This window comes from Phyllobates terribilis, unplaced genomic scaffold (genome assembly GCF_046119375.1).
Source record: "Phyllobates terribilis strain yellow unplaced genomic scaffold, ASM4611937v1 Scaffold_12__6_contigs__length_324123572, whole genome shotgun sequence".
Classification (NCBI taxonomy): Eukaryota; Metazoa; Chordata; class Amphibia; order Anura; family Dendrobatidae; genus Phyllobates; species Phyllobates terribilis.
The window spans coordinates 67,873,319-67,890,906 of NW_027362772.1; the positions used below are offsets into that span (position 1 = coordinate 67,873,319).

A 17,588-nucleotide genomic window follows, 5' to 3' on the forward strand; every position below is an offset into this window, starting at 1 on the left:
TTTTCTTCGGGGTTTCCCGTTAAGGTTTTCCGAGCATCTTTTTTTTTCTCCTCTTAGTGTCTTTTGGGGGCGATTTTCTCCTGTTTTTTTGTAAACTCCATGAAGCAATGAAAAAGGCACTAACACATGCAAAACTACACTAAGAGTAATGTGGTTAATTTCAGAGGTAAAACAACAGGATGTTTATTGCTTCATTTCACTGGAATCAGTGATAAAGTTTGCATCTCAGACAACTTCCTTATTCTATGATAAATCTACAGGAGACACACAATAATCCACCATCTGCAATGAGGGGATTCATAAAAACAGGTAAGATCTGTATAAATATAAGATGCTTTCTTAATATAATAATAAGCAAGTGACTGTTCTGCCGTTAGCTACGTATCTTTCCTATTAATTAGACATTGCACATGGTGTTAGTGTAATGATTGGTTACTGGTCACTATTGCTTCTCCTTTTTTGTACTAGTCTAAACCCTTCTAATAATATTTGTAGACAGCCACAAATTATGTGATGATTGCCCGTGTTTGTCAGGAAATCTTCAAATGTTTTGTGGCTGTCTAACAGCCACGAAACATACGGCTGCGGGGACTCGAGCATGTCACTCAAGCACCCACGATACTCATTACATACCCAATCACCCTCGGCAAACTCTAGTAATGAGCACCTGCGCCCATCACTATTCCGCACCATTCTAGCAGCACTATAGATACAGTAACTTACTTTCTCTTGCATTTCACCATCCATTTGTGGCAACCTTACTTAAAATCTGCTTGGATTCAGTTTGACAGTCAGGAGAGCAGGAGCACAAAGACAAAAACCTTCCCCCACTTTCAGTAATCTGTCTCATTGTCTCTGCTGTTAGAGATGGATTAAACTTGACAACAGGCGGTGGACAGCAAGTTATGCACAAAGGAGACGCCTAGTGATTTTTTTCAGGGACTATGCAACAATTTTAAGTAAAGTGATTTGACACATCTAAAGCAATATGTAAACCAATTAAAATTCTTCCAGGGGCAAAAATACAAACGTAGCAGATATAGTGACCGATCCTGGACTCAGTATGTCAGGGAGAGCCCAGCTGCCTCTGTCTCAGTGTGTTCTTGTCCCAGTATGAGTTGAGACAGTCTTGGGGTCGTGCAGCTCAGCACTGGGGAGAATTACATTTATAATGTATATAATGCATTCTGCAAAGCGATGAGCTTCTAGTAATGTAAGATTTGTAAGAGGCTGCACAACAACTATCTACAGTGGTAGCAGAGCATGGGAGGACATGGAGGCTGAAACAACAGTCCTGTTCGGGCTGTATCCGCTAGCTTTCTGCAGCTGGTCATCATCTTTCTCTTTTATGTTCCCCACCCCATTTACATCTCCCTTGGGTAGGGGCAAGTGCAATGCTTGCATGATACCGTGTATGTACAGCATGTGTGTGTGTATATATATATATATATATATATATATACATATATATATACAGTGGTGGCCAAAAGTATTGGCACCCCTGCAATTCTGTCAGATAATACTCAGTTTCTTCCTGAAAATGATTGCAATCACAAATTCTTTGGTATTATTATCTTCATTTAATTTGCTTGCAAGGAAAAAACACAAAAGAGAATGAAGCAAAAATGAAATCATTGATCATTTCACACAAAACTCCAAAAATAGGCCAGACAAAAGTATTGGCACCCTCAGCCTAATACTTAGTTGCACAACCTTTAGCCAAAATAACTGCGAACAACCGCTTCCGGTAACCATCAATGAGTTTCTTACAATGCTCTGCTGGAATTGTAGACCATTCTTCTTTGGCAAACTGCTCCAGGTCCCTGATATTTGAAGGGTGCCTTCTCCAAACTGCCATTTTGAGATCTCTCCACAGGTGTTCTATGGGATTCAGGTCTGGACTCATTGCTTGCCACCTTAGAAGTCTCCAGTGCTTTCTCTCAAACCATTTTATAGTGCTTTTGGAAGTGTGTTTTGGGTCATTGTCCTGCTGGAAGACCCATGACCTCTGAGGGAGACCCAGCTTTCTCACACTGGGCCCTACATTATGCTGCAAAATTTGTTGGTAGTCTTCAGACTTCATAATGCCATGCACACGGTCAAGCAGTCCAGTGCCAGAGGCAGCAAAGCAACCCCAAAACATCAGGGAACCTCCGCCATGTTTGACTGTAGGGACCGTGTTCTTTTCTTTGAATGCCTCTTTTTTTCCCTGTACACGCTATGTTGATGCTTTTTGCCAAAAAGCTCTACTTTTGTCTCATCTGACCAGAGAACATTCTTCCAAAACATTTTAGGCTCTCTCAGGTAAGTTTTGGCAAACTCCAGCCTGGCTTTTTTATGTCTCGGGGTAAGAAGTGGGGTCTTCCTGGGTATCCTATCATACAGTCCCTTTTCAATCAGACGCCGATGGATAGTACGGGATGACACTGTTGTACCCTCGGACTGCAGGGCAGCTTGAACTTGTTTGGATGTTAGTGGAGGTTCTTTAGCCACCATCCGCACAATCTTGCGTTGAAATCTCTCGTCAATTTTTCTTTTCCGTCCACATCTAGGGAGATTAGCCACAGTGCCATGGGCTTTAAACTTCTTGATGACACTGCGCACGGAAGACTCAGGAACATTCAGGTCTTTGGAGATGGACTTGTAGCCTTGAGATTGCTCATGCTTCCTCACAATTTGGTTTCTCAAGTCCTCAGACAGTTCTTTGGTCTTCTTTCTTTTCTCCATGCTCAATGTGGTACACACAAGGACACAGGACAGAGGTTGAGTCAACTTTAATCCATGTTAACTGGCTGCAAGTGTGATTTAGTTATTGCCAACACCTGTTAGGTGCCACAGGTAAGTTACAGGTGCTGTTAATTACACGAATTAGAGAAGCATCACATGATTTTTCAAACAGTGCCAATACTTTTGTCCACCCCATTTTTTAGGTTTGGTGTGGAATTGTATCCAATTTGACATTAGGACAATTATTTTTGTGTTTTTTCATTGAAGACAAATTAAATGAAGATAATAATACCAAAGAATTTGTGATTGCAATCATTTCCAGGAAGAAACTGAGTATTATCTGACAGAATTGCAGGGGTGCCAATTAGAGATGAGCGGTGTTCGACTAGAACTGTTCGCCAATCTCAAATTCGAGCTGTTTTGGGCGGTGTTCGAGTTGTTCGACGAACCCGAACGATTTGCAAAAAATTCGGCTGTTCGAGGTTATGTTCGATAACTGTTCGTGCACCAAAAGCGTGTCCTGCATGTCTGGCGCTATTTAGAGCACCAATCATGCAGGGATTGTCTGCCACTCACTGTAATGCCACAGCCATGGTGGTTGTGGCATTACAGTGATTGCCCAAATCGATGGGAACAGTGCTCACAGTGAAACATGAAAAGCCGGCAATTCAGCAGCGGCATACACCGGTACCCGACAATTTAGAACAGAAAGAATAGAGAATCACACATAGATTAGATAGATAGAAACATGTCAGTCACACATATAAGAAGCACAGTGACAGTGTTGCTTACTGTACTTGTCATTTAGTGTAAAGGATTTATCAAAAAAAATAATAGTGTTTTCATGCACCGTCTCTTTAAAAAAGCCGGCCGGCAATTCAGCATCTGTACCCGACAATTTAGAATAGAAGGAATAGAGAATCACACATAGATTAGATAGATAGAAACATGTCAGCCACATATATACGAAGTACAGTGACAGTGTTGCTTACTGTACTTGTCATTTAGTGTAAAGGATTTATTAAAAAATATAATAGTGTTTTCGTGCACCGTCTCTTTAAAAAAGCCGGCCGGCAATTCAGCAGCGGTACCCGACAATTTATAACAGACAGAATAGAGCTTCACACATAGATTAGATAGATAGAAACATGTCAGTCACATATATATGAAGTACTGTGACAGTGTTGCTTACTGTACTTGTCATTTACTGCAAAGGATTTATTAAAAAAAATAATAGTGTTTTCATGCACCGTCTCTTTAAAAAAGCCGGCCGGCAATTCAGCATCTGTACCCGACAATTTATAACAGACAGAATAGAGCTTCACACATAGATTAGATAGATAGAAACATGTCAGTCACATATATAATAAGTACAGTGACAGTGTTGGTTACTGTACTTGTCATTTAGTATTAAAATAAAGGATTTATTATTAAAAAAAATTGGCGTGGGGTTCCCCATAATTTTAGTCTCTAGCGGAGGTTAAGCAGACAGCTGGGGCAGATGTTTGAAGCCTGGGAAGGGGGTAATACCCACGGAGCTTCCCAGGCTACTAATATCAGCCCCCAGCTGAATACCTAGCCTTTACTAGCTATTAAAATGGAGGACCCCCCCCCAAAAAATGACGTGGGGGTCCCCCCTAATTTAATAGCTAGCAAAGGCTAGGCAGACAGCTGGGGGTTGATATTAATAGCCCAGGAAGGGAACCATGAATATTGGCCCCCTCCCAGGCTAGAAACACCAGCCCTCAGCCGCCCCAGAAATGGCGCATCCATAGGATGCGCCAAATCTGGCACTTAGCCTCGCTCTTCCACGCTGCCCTGGTGCGGTGGCAGGGGGTAATAGGGTTGGGGTTGATGTCAGCTTATAATGTCAGCTGACATCAAGCCCAGGTTAGTAATGGAGAGGCGTCTATAAGACACCCCCATTACTAACCCCATAGTCAAAGTTAAAAGAAAACACAAACACCCAGAATAAAGTCCTTTAATTGAAATAAAGACACATTCCTTTATTGTTCTAAATTAAACCATACTTCCCATCATGCCCATTCCAGCTGAAGCCAACGATCTCCTGCAATAAAAGAAAAATAATAAAGCAACCTCATCCTTACCTTTCCATGGTTCCCACGACAGCTTCAGCTCTGCTACATCGAGATGACAGGCTGGACCGCAGCAGAACGCTGCCATCCAGCCTGTCATCCCGCAGACACTGAGAAGCGCAGGCATGCTTGCGCTCTGCAGTGTCTGGCTGTGACGGCATAAAGATGAGACGAGTTCATGTCCAATGAACTCGGCGCACCTCATGCACGTCACTGACAGCGTGGGAGAATTCTCCTGCACTCAGCACTTCAGCGTGAGAATTCTCCCACGCTGTCAGTGACGTGCATGAGGTCAGCTGAGTTCATTGGACATGAATGAGCTCACCTCATGCACGTCACTGACAGCGTGGGAGAATTCTCACGCTGTAGCGCTGAGTGCAGGAGAATTTTCCCACGCTGTCAGTGACGTGCATGAGGTGAGCTGAGATCATTGGACATGAATGAGCTCACCTCATGCACGTCACTGACAGCGTGGGAAAATTCTCCTGCACTCAGCGCTTCAGCGTGAGAATTTTCCCACGCTGTCAGTGACGTGCATGAGGTGAGCTCATTCATGTCCAATGAACTCAGCTGACCTCATGTACGTCACTGACAGCGTGGGAGAATTTTCACGCTGAAGTGCTGAGTGCAGGAGAATTCTCCCACGCTGTCAGTGACGTGCATGAGGTGCGCCGAGTTCATTGGACATGAGCTTGTCTCATCTTTATGCCGTCACAGCGAGACACTGAGGAGCGCAAGCATGCCTGCGCTTCTGAGTGTCCCCGGGATGACAGGCTGGATGGCAGCGTTCTGCTGCGGTCCAGCCTGTCATCTCGATGTAGCAGAGCTGAAGCTGTCCTGGGAACCATGGAAAGGTAAGGATGAGGTTGCTTTATTATTTTACTTTTATTGCAGAAGACATTGGCTTCAGCTGGAATGGGCGTGACGGTAAGTATGGTTTAATTTAGAACAATAAAGAATTGTGTGTTTATTTCAATTAAAGGACTTTATTCTGGGTGTTGTGTTTTTTTAAATACTTTACTAGAAATTCATGGTGGTCATGTCTAATATTGGCGTGACCCCATGAATTTCGGGCTTAGGGCCAGCTGATAATGCCAAGCTGGCCTTAACCCCTTTATTACCCAGTGAGCCACCGCACCAGGGCCCTGGATGAGTTGGGTACAGCGCCAGAAGATGGCGCTTCTATGAACGCGCCATTTTCTGGGGCGGCTGCAGACTGCAATATGCAGCGGGTGGGGTCCAGAAAGCTTGGGCCTCCCTGCGCTGCAGATTCCAGCCCCCAGCTGCCTAGTTGTACCTGGCTGGGCACAAAAATAGGGCGAAGCCCCACGCATTTTTTTTTTAAATTATTTCATGAAATTCATGGAATAATTAAGAAAAAAAGGGCTTCCCTATATTGTTGTGTCCAACCAGGTACAAATAGGCAGCTGGTGGTTGGGGGCAGCCCGTCCCTGCCTGCTGTACCTGGCTGGACACAAATATAGTGCGAAGCCCCACGTCAATTTTTTTTTAATTATTTCATGAAATTCATGAAATAATGAAAAAAAAATTGATGTGGGGCTTCGCCCTATATTTGTGTCCAGTCAGGTACAGCAGGCAGGAACGGGCTGCTCCCAACCACCAGCTGCCTATTTGTACCTAGCCGGACACAACAATATAGGGAAGCCCTTTTTTTCTTAATTATTCCATGAATTTCATGAATTTAAAAAAAAAATACGTGGAGCTTCGCCCTATTTTTGTGTCCAGCCAGGTACAACTAGGCAGCTGGGGGCTGGAATCTGCAGCGCAGGGAGGCCCAAGCTTTCTGGGCCCCACCCGCTGCAAATTGCAGTCCGCAGCCGCCCCGGAAAATGGCGCGTTCATAGAAGCGCCATCTTCTGGCGTTGTACCCAACTCATCCAGGGCCCTGGTGCGGTGGCTCACTGGGTAATAAAGGGGTTAAGGCCAGTTTGGCATTATCAGCTGGCCCTAAGCCCGAAATTCATGGGGTCACGCCAATATTAGACATGACCACCATGAATTTCTAGTAAAGTATTTAAAAAAAACACAAACACCCAGAAAAAAGTCCTTTAATTGAAATAAACACACAATTCTTTATTGTTCTAAATTAAACCATACTTACCGCCACGCCCATTCCAGCTGAAGCCAATGATCTCCTGCAATAAAAGTAAAATAATAAAGCAACATCATCCTTACCTTTCCATGGCTCCCACGACAGCTTCAGCTCTGCTACATCGAGATGACAGGCTGGACCGCAGCAGAACGCTGCCATCCAGCCTGTCATCCCGCAGACACTGAGAAGCGCAGGCATGCTTGCGCTACTCAGTGTCTGGCTGTGACGGCATCCAGATGAGCCGAGGTCATGTCCAATGAACTCGGCTCACCTCATGCACGTCACTGACAGCGTGGGAAAATTCTCACGCTGAAGCGCTGAGTGCAGGAGAATTTTCCCACGCTGTCAGTGACGTACATGAGGTGAGCCGAGTTCATTGTCGGCTCATCTGGATGCCGTCACAGTCAGACACTGAGGAGCGCAAGCATGCCTGCGCTTCTCAGTGTGTGCGGCATGGCAAGCTGGATGGCAGCGTTCTGCTGCGGTCCAGCCTGTCATCTCGATGTAGCAGAGCTGGAGCTGTCCTGGGAACCATGGAAAGGTAAGGATGAGGTTGCTTTATTATTTTTCTTTTATTGCAGGAGATCGTTGGCTTCAGCTGGAATGGGCGTGATGGTAAGTATGGTTTAATTTAGAACAATAAAGAATTGTGTCTTTATTTCAATTAAAGGACTTTATTCTGGGTGTTTGTGTTTTTTTTTTAACTTTGACTATGGGGTTAGTAATGGGGGTGTCTTATAGACGCCTCTCCATTACTAACCTGGGCTTGATGTCAGCTGGCATTATAAGCTGACATCAACCCCAACCCTATTACCCCCTGCCACCGCACCAGGGCAGCGTGGAAGAGCGAGGCTAAGTGCCAGAATTGGCGCATCCTATGGATGCGCCATTTCTGGGGCGGCTGAGGGCTGGTGTTTCTAGCCTGGGAGGGGGCCAATATTCATGGCTCCCTTCCTGGGCTATTAATATCAGCCCCCAGCTGTCTGCCTAGCCTTTGCTAGCTATTAAATTAGGGGGGACCCCGCGTCATTTTTTTGGGGGGGTCCTCCATTTTAATAGCTAGTAAAGGCTAGGTATTCAGCTGGGGGCTGATATTAGTAGCCTGGGAAGCTCCGTGGGTATTACCCCCTTCCCAGGCTTCAAACATCTGCCCCAGCTGTCTGCTTAACCTCCGCTAGAGACTAAAATTATGGGGAACCCCACGCCAATTTTTTTTAATAATAAATCCTTTATTTTAATACTAAATGACAAGTACAGTAACCAACACTGTTACTGTACTTATTATATATGTGACTGACATGTTTCTATCTATCTAATCTATGTGTGAAGCTCTATTCTGTCTGTTATAAATTGTCGGGTACAGATGCTGAATTGCCGGCCGGCTTTTTTAAAGAGACGGTGCACGAAAACACTATTATATTTTTTAATAAATCCTTTACACTAAATGACAAGTACAGTAAGCAACACTGTCACTGTACTTCGTATATATGTGGCTGACATGTTTCTATCTATCTAATCTATGTGTGATTCTCTATTCCTTCTATTCTAAATTGTCGGGTACAGATGCTGAATTGCCAGCCGGCTTTTTTAAAGAGACGGTGCATGAAAACACTATTATTTTTTTTAATAAATTCTTTGCAGTAAATGACAAGTACAGTAAGCAACACTGTCACAGTACTTCATATATATGTGACTGACATGTTTCTATCTATCTAATCTATGTGTGAAGCTCTATTCTGTCTGTTATAAATTGTCGGGTACCGCTGCTGAATTGCCGGCCGGCTTTTTTAAAGAGACGGTGCACGAAAACACTATTATATTTTTTAATAAATCCTTTACACTAAATGACAAGTACAGTAAGCAACACTGTCACTGTACTTCGTATATATGTGGCTGACATGTTTCTATCTATCTAATCTATGTGTGATTCTCTATTCCTTCTATTCTAAATTGTCGGGTACAGATGCTGAATTGCTAGCCGGCTTTTTTAAAGAGACGGTGCATGAAAACACTATTATTTTTTTTAATAAATTCTTTGCAGTAAATGACAAGTACAGTAAGCAACACTGTCACAGTACTTCATATATATGTGACTGACATGTTTCTATCTATCTAATCTATGTGTGAAGCTCTATTCTGTCTGTTATAAATTGTCGGGTACCGCTGCTGAATTGCCGGCCGGCTTTTTTAAAGAGATGGTGCACGAAAACACTATTAGATTTTTTAATAAATCCTTTACACTAAATGACAAGTACAGTAAGCAACACTGTCACTGTACTTCATATATATGTGACTGACATGTTTCTATCTATCTAATCTATGTGTGATGCTCTATTCCTTCATGTCTAAATTGTCGGGTACCGGTGTATGCCGCTGCTGAAATGCCGGCCGGCTTTTTTAAAGAAAGCGTCTTCTGAGCAGTTTGTCAGCTTTTGGACACCTTTGAAGGTGTTTTCTATGTGTTCCTATGTGTTTTTGTTTGCCTGCCATTGGTTTTAACGGTGTTCGACGGTGTTCTAAGGTGTTCGACGAACAGTTCGACGAACAGTTCCTCGAACATCCCGGTGTTCGACGAACCGAACCGAACCCGAACACTACGGGGGTGGCTCAACACTAGTGCCAATACTTTTGGCCACCACTGTATATACTGTACAGACCAAAAGTTTGGACACACCTTCTCATTTAAAGATTTTTGTGTATTTTCATGGCTATGAAAATTGTACAGTCACACTGAAGCCATCAAAATTATGAATTAACACATGTGGAATTATATACTTAACAAAAAAGTGTGAAACAACTGAAAATATGTCTTATATTCTAGATTCTTCAAAGTAGCCACCTTTTGCTTTGATGACTGCTTTGCACACTCTTGGTATTCTCTTGATGAGCTTCAAGAGGTAGTCACCGGAAATGGTCTTCCAACAATCTTGAAGGAGTTCCCAGAGATGCTTAGCACTTGTTGGCCTTTTTGCATTCACTCTGCGGTCCAGCTCACCCCAAACCATCTCGAGTGGGTTCAGGTCTAGTGACTGTGGAGGCCAGGTCATCTGGCGTAGCACCCCATAACTATCATTCTTGGTCAAATAGCCCTTACACAGCCTGGAGGTGTGTTTAGGGTCATTGTCCTGTTGAAAAATAAATGATGGTCCAACTAAATGCAAACTGTATTGAATAGCATGCCGTTGCAAGATGCTGTGGTAGCCATGCTGGTTCACTATGCCTTCAATTTTGTATAAATCCCCAACAGAGTCACCAGCAAAGCACCCCCACACCATCACACCTCCTCCTCCATGCTTCACGGTGGGAACCAGACATGTAGAGTCCATCCGTTCACCTTTTCTGCTTCGCACAAAGACACGATGGTTGGAACCAAAGGTCTCAAATTTGGACTCATCAGACCAAAGCACAGATTTTCACTGGTCTAATGTCCATTTCTTGTGTTCTTTAACCCAAACAAGTCTCTTCTGCTTGTTGCCTATCCTTAGCAGTGGTTTCCTAGCTGCTATTTTACCATGAAGGCCTGCTGCATAAAGTCTCCTCTTAACAGTTGTTGTAGAGATGTGTCTGCTGCTAGAACTCTGTGTGGCATTGACCTGGTCTCTAATCTGAGCTGCTGTTAACCTGCGATTTCTGAGGCTGGTGACTCGGATAAGCTTATCCTCAGAAGCAGATGTGACTCTTGGTTTTCCTTTCCTGGGGCGGTCCTCATGTGAGCCAGTTTCTTTGTAGCGCTTGATGGTTTTTGCAACTGCACTTGGGGACACTTTCAAAGTTTGCCCAATTTTTCGCACTGACTGACCTTCATTTCTTAAAGTAATGATGGCCACTCATTTTTCTTTACTTAGTTGCTTTTTTCTTGCCATAATACAAATTCTAACAGTCTATTCAGTAGGACTATCAGCTTTGTATCCACCAGACTTCTGCACAACACAACTGATGGTCCCAACCCTATTTATAAGGCAAGAAATCCCACTTATTAAACCTGACAGGGCACACCTGTGAAGTGAAAACCATTTACGATGACTACCACTTGAAGCTCATCAAGAAAATGCCAAGAGTGTGCAAAGCAGTCATCAAAGCAAAAGGTGGCTACTTTGAAGAACCTAGAATATAAGACATATTTTCAGTTGTTTCACACTTTTTTGTTAAGTATGTAATTCCACATGTGTTAATTCATAGTTTTGATGGCTTCAGTGTGAATGTACAATTTTCATAGTTATGAAAATACACAAAAATCTTTAAATGAGAAGGTGTGTCCAAACTTTTGATCTGTACTTCATATACAGGGATTTCTTGCCTTATAAATGGGGTTGGGACCATTAGTTGTGTTGTGCAGAAGTCTGGTGGATACACAGCTGATAGTCCTACTGAATAGACTGTTAGAATTTGTATTATGGCAAGAAAAAAGCAGCTAAGTAAAGAAAAACTAGTGGCCATCATTATTTTAAGAAATGAAGGTCAGTCAGTCCGAAAAATTGGGCAAACTTTGAAAGTGTCCCCAAGTGCAGTTGCAAAAACCATAAAGCGCTACAAAGAAACTGGCTCACATGAGGACCGCCCCAGGAATGGAAGACCAAGAGTCACCTCTGCTTCTGAGGATAAGTTTATCCGAGTCACCAGCCTCAGAAATCGCAGGTTAACAGCAGCTCAGATTAGAGACCAGGTCAATGCCACACAGAGTTCTAGCAGCAGACACATCTCTTCAACAACTGTTAAGAGGAGACTTTGTGCAACAGGCTTTCATGGTAAAATAGCTGCTAGGAAATCACTGCTAAGGACAGACAACAAGCCGAAGAGACTTGTTAGGGCTAAAGAACACAAAGAATGGACATTAGACCAGTGGAAATCTGTGCTTTGGTCTGATGAGTCCAAATTTGAGACCTTTGGTTCCAACCACCGTGTCTTTGTGCGACGCAGAAAAGGTGAACGGATGGACTCTACATGTCTGGCTCCCACCGTGAAGCATGGAGGAGAAGGTGTGATGGTGTGGGGGTGCTTTGCAGGTGACACTGTTGGGGATTTATTCAAAAATGAAGGCATACTGAACCAGCATGGCTACCACAGCATCTTGCAGCGGCATGCTATTCAATCCAGTTTGCGTTTAGTTGGACCATCATTTATTTTTCAACAGGACAATGACCCCAAACACACCTCGAGGCTGTGTAAGAGCTATTTGACCAAGAAGGAGAGTGATGGGGTGCTACGCCAGATGACCTGGCCTCCACAGTCACCAGACCTGAACCCACTCGAGATGGTTTGGGGTGAGCTGGATCGCAGAGTGAAGGTGAAAGGGCCAACAAGTGCTAATCATCTCTGGGAACTCCTTCAAGATTGTTGGAAGACCATTTCCGGTGACTACCTCTTGAAGCTCATCAAGAGAATGCCAAGAGTGTGCAAAGCAGTCATCAAAGCAAAAGGTGGCTACTTTGAAGAACCTAGAATATAAGACATATTTTCAGTTGTTTCACACTTTTTTGTTAAGTATATAATTCCACATGTGTTAATTCATAGTTTTGATGCCTTCAGTGTGAATGTACAATTTTCATAGTCAAGAAAATACAGAAAAATCTTTAAATGAGAAGGTGTGTCCAAACTTTTGGTATGTTCTGTAGTATGATACCCCCACATTGAATTCCTCCACACGCTCAGTATGAAGACCCTGCTGTACCCCGTCTTAACTCCACCAGGAAAGAATAATAACCCCAACACAATAGAAACCCAACTGTGACCCCCACACAGCCATCCATACAGTATTATGGGTCTACTATTATTATTATTATTTATACTATATATATTATATATAGTATATATATGTGAGGAGCGGCCCACTTACTAAAGACTATGATAGTTTTCCAGCAACGGACCACCATTTTTGTCAATATTATTATTGTGTATTATTAGTGATTTACTTGGTATGTTTTATATAGTTCTGCTTACTTGTCAGTATATAAGATTCACTTGTAAAATGTCCAGCATTTCACTAATCTCATCTTTTTCTCAGGAGTCCATTGTTTCAACAGCCAATGGTCTCATTAGTTGAGTGTGGATTGAGACACAGTGGAGCCGTCACCACAGGGGGTCTTGCAGGCAGTCTCAGATGCAGGCTTCTAGAAAATTCTTCATTGCTTTTAGGCTTACAGTGAATGCTTGAGGGGGGTGGTGATCATTTCTGACCTGGGACGGGACTGATCCCAGGGAAAGAAAGGAGAGTCATGTTTTAGAGAGTGGTGTGGGAGGATTGAAGGAAGAGGATGGAGACCGTGGACTTGGAAGGATGGATTGATATACAGTGGTGGCCAAAAGTATTGGCACCCCTGCAATTCTGTCAGATAATACTCAGTTTCTTCCTGAAAATGATTGCATTCACAAATTCTTTGGTATTATTATCTTTATTTAATTTGCTTGCAATGAAAAAAACAAAAGAGAATAAAGCAAAAATGAAATCATTGATCATTTCACACAAAACTCCAAAAATGAGCCAGACAAGTGTATTGGCACCCTCAGCCTAATACTTGGTTGCACAACCTTTAGCCAAAATAACTGCGAACAACCGCTTCCGGTAACCATCAATGAGTTTCTTACAATGCTCTGCTGGAATTGTAGACCATTCTTCTTTGGTAAACTGCTCCAGGTCCCTGATATTTGAAGGGTGCCTTCTCCAAGCTGCCATTTTGAGATCTCTCCACAGGTGTTCTATGGGATTCAGGTCTGGACTCATTGCTGGCCACGTTAGAAGTCTCCAGTGCTTTCTCTCAAACCATTTTATAGTGCTTTTGGAAGTGTGTTTTGGGTCATTGTCCTGCTGGAAGACCCATGACCTCTGAGGGAGACCCAGCTTTCTCACACTGGGCCCTACATTATCTACATTATGCTGCAAAATTTGTTGGTAGTCTTCAGACTTCATAATGCCATGTACACAGTCAAGCAGTCCAGTGCCAGAGGCAGCAAAGCAACCCCAAAACATCAGGGAACCTCCGCCATGTTTGACTGTAGGGACCGTGTTCTTTTCTTTGAATGCCTCTTTTTTTTCCTGTACACTCTATGTTGATGCTTTTTGCCAAAAAGCTCTACTTTTGTCTCATCTGACCAGAGAACATTCTTCCAAAACGTTTTAGGCTTTCTCAGGTAAGTTTTGGCCAACTCCAGCCTGGCTTTTTTATATCTCGGGGTAAGAAGTGGGGTCTTCCTGGGTATCCTACCATACAGTCTCTTTTCATTCAGATGCCGACGGATAGTACGGGTTGACACTGTTGTACCCTCGGACTGCAGGGCAGCTTGAACTTGTTTGGATGTTAGTCGAGGTTCTTTATCCACCATCCGCACAATCTTGCGTTGAAATCTCTCGTCAATTTTTCTTTTCCGTCTACATCTAGGGAGATTAGCTACAGTGCCATGGGCTTTAAACTTCTTGATGACACTGCGCACGGAAGACACAGGAACATTCAGGTCTTTGGAGATGGACTTGTAGCCTTGAGATTGCTCATGCTTCCTCACAATTTGGTTTCTCAAGTCCTCAGACAGTTCTTTGGTCTTCTTTCTTTTCTCCATGCTCAATGTGGTACACACAAGGACACAGGACAGAGGTTGAGTCAACTTTAATCCATGTTAACTGGCTGCAAGTGTGATTTAGTTATTGCCAACGCCTGTTAGGTGCCACAGGTAAGTTACAGGTACTGTTAATTACACGAATTAGAGAAGCATCACATGATTTTTCAAACAGTGCCAATACTTTTGTCCACCCTCTTTTTTAGGTTTGGTGTGGAATTGTATCCAATTTGTCTTTAGGACAATTCTTTTTGTGTTTTTTCATTGAAGACAAATTAAATGAAGATAATAATACCAAAGAATTTGTGATTGCAATCATTTTCAGGAAGAAACTGAGTATTATCTGACAGAATTGCAGGGGTGCCAATACTTTTGACCACCACTGTACATGTTACCATTATGGATTATGTTGTTTGGATTTAAACTGTTAAAAGGACTGCTGCTACTGGACACCTGTGCTTTCATCGTTTTATCTGCCGTCTAGAGGATCATGGACTCTGGCTACAGACTATACTGGCTGGAGATACGAAATCTGTGGGCCAATCAAAAGTTGGGAGTAGAGATGAGCGGTGTTCGACTCGAACTGTTCGCCAATCTCAAATTCGAGCTGTTTTGGGCGGTGTTCGAGCCATTCGGCGAACACGAACGATTTGAAAAAAATTCGGCTGTTCGAGGTTATGTTCGATAACTGTTCGTGCACCAAAATCATAACTGGATTTTTTCTCAGTAATGCTGAAAATTAATGTTAATACGCAGTTTGAGTGTACAGCGGGGTGGGGGGAGGGGCAGGGGATGGATCTCTTCAGAAATAATGAAGATCTCCATTTTTTTTTCTCTTTCCCACATTTACAGTGGGGAGGTGCAATCTGTCAGCCTATCAGCAGCGCACACACGGAGCGAACTGCTTTTTTTCACACAAGCAAGGGCATGTGTCATTGGCAGTGTATGTCACATGTCCTTGCCCTATAAGACCCAGCCATTTTCCCCGTCGCCACCATTTTCTCACTGCTGCAGCTGTGTGTTAGACGGCACCGCTGTTGCTGTGTGTGCTATACTTTGTTAATTTGTAGCCAATTTTCGCACAAATCTACAGATAGCTTGGGAGTAGGGAATAGTTGTGATTGCAGTCCTTTTAAGGACTAGGTTACAACATTTCCTACGACTTTTATCAGGCCGGTCTGTGCTCTTAAATAGATAGGTTGGGAGTAAAGACTAATTGTAATTGCAGTCCTTTTCATGGCTAGGTTACATCAGTTCCTATCACTTTTATCAGGCAGGTCTGTGCTCTTAAATAGATAGGTTGGGAGTAACGACTAATTGTAATTGCAGTCCTTTTCAGGGCTAGGTTACATCAGTTCCTATCACTTTTTGCCAGGCAGGTCTGTGCCAGTGCTGTGCAAGTATTTTTCACAGCATTTGGCTAAATCTAACAAAGCAAATCCTTTTTGTCCTCTTGCAGTGTGTGTTAGTCAGTGGAGAAGCCTATCTGTGTTGCAAGCTACACCACCTGTGTATAGAATACAATTTTTTTTACTGCACTTAGTGAAGTAAAACCTTTTGGGCATAGCATCATTCTATTAGTCCATCTATACTAACCTCCATCAGGTTGCAAATTCAATATAATTTTTTTCTGCATCTAGCTCTGAAAAAATATTTCGGCTTGTAGCAGTGTGTGGGACTTGTTCTATTAGTCCATCTACACTAACCTCCATCAGGCTGCAAATTCAAAATAATTTTTATCTGCATCTAGCTCTGAAAAAATATTTCGGCTTGTAGCAGTGTGTGGGACTTGTTCTATTAGTCCATCTATACCAACCTCCATCAGGTTGCAAATTCAATATAATTTTTTTCTACATCTAGCTCTGAAAAAATATTTCGGCTTGTAGCAGTGTGTGGGACTTGGTCTATTAGTCCATCTATACTAACCTCCATCAGGTTGCAAATTCAAAATCATTTTTATCTGCATCTAGCTCTGAAAAAATATTTCGGCTTGTAGCAGTGTGTGGGACTTGTTCTATTAGTCCATCTATACTAACCTCCAGCAGGTTGCAAATTCAATATAATTTTTTTCTGCATCTAGCTCTGAAAAATATTTTGGCTTGTAGCAGTGTGTGGGACTTGTTCTATTAGTCCATCTATACTAACCTCCACCAGGTTGCAAATTCAATATAATTTTTATCTGCATCTAACCCAGCCAATACTTTTGGGCCAATACCACAATTTGGCCACTCAGCTCTGCTCGGTTCCCATCCATTGTTTTTTGTGCAAACAACTCCAGAGTTGTGAATTAGTTAACCACCAAAATGAGTGGAAAAAGGCCTGCTCCTGGTGGAAAGGGGAATAGGCGTGTTGGGAAGGGAAAAAAAGATTGTGTCCGTGGGGTAGGTGTTAAAGCAACAGTAACATCTGCAGAAGAAAGACCATCTTCCAGCCAAACTAAGATGTCTACTTCTTTTAGCGGACAATGTGATAAGATCCCTTTCTTACGGCCACTCCAATCGCTACAAATTCCAGATGAGGCACAAAAACAGCAGGTGCTTCAACGGATATCAAGTGCTCCTTTAAGTGGGCTCTCCTCCACCTCAACTTCAACATCACTCCAGTCCTCAGAGGTGTCACCCTAATCGCACTTGCTTCCTCACAGCTCCCAAGTCTCCAGCTGCCCGTCTGAGTATGAGGTAGAACAGATGGTTGAGTCTGCAGAGCTGTTTACTCATACTATAGCCTGGGAATCAGAGGTCAGCTCCAGAGCTTCTGTGAATCCAGACGAGGAAATGATCTGCACTGATGCCCAGAATCTTTATGAGTCGGATCCAGTACCAGACGCAGAAGGTTCTGACCATAATATAGACCCTCGCTCCCAAACTGTAACTCCTGTTGGTGGAGACAATGAGGAAGATGATGATGAGACTCAAATACCTGATTGGAGCGACAACTTTAGTTTTTTGTCAGGGCAGGAACAGGTTGGCTCTGAGAACGACGGGTGTGATAACACACAGGGTGATGATGACGAGGTTGGAGATCCCACTTTCTGTCAACCCACAGTCAGCCAAGAGATGAGGTCAGCAGAGGAGGTGGAGGAGGATGCTTGTGACGACGAGGTCAGG

At 43.2% G+C, this 17,588-nt stretch overlaps 1 protein-coding gene across 2 annotated transcripts in view; it reads left to right on the top strand.

The window, feature by feature from the left end:
* The first annotated feature begins 208 nt into the window (after positions 1–208).
* The window catches only part of LOC141173077 (cell adhesion molecule CEACAM8-like), a 180,019-nt gene continuing 162,639 nt past the window's right edge, over positions 209–17,588 (top strand). For both annotated transcript variants that reach the window (XM_073657720.1, XM_073657721.1), the window contains exon 1: positions 209–309. In XM_073657720.1, coding sequence (XP_073513821.1) covers positions 246–309 — 64 coding nt within the window. In that variant the 5' untranslated portion in view covers positions 209–245. The remainder of the gene's footprint in view (positions 310–17,588) is intronic.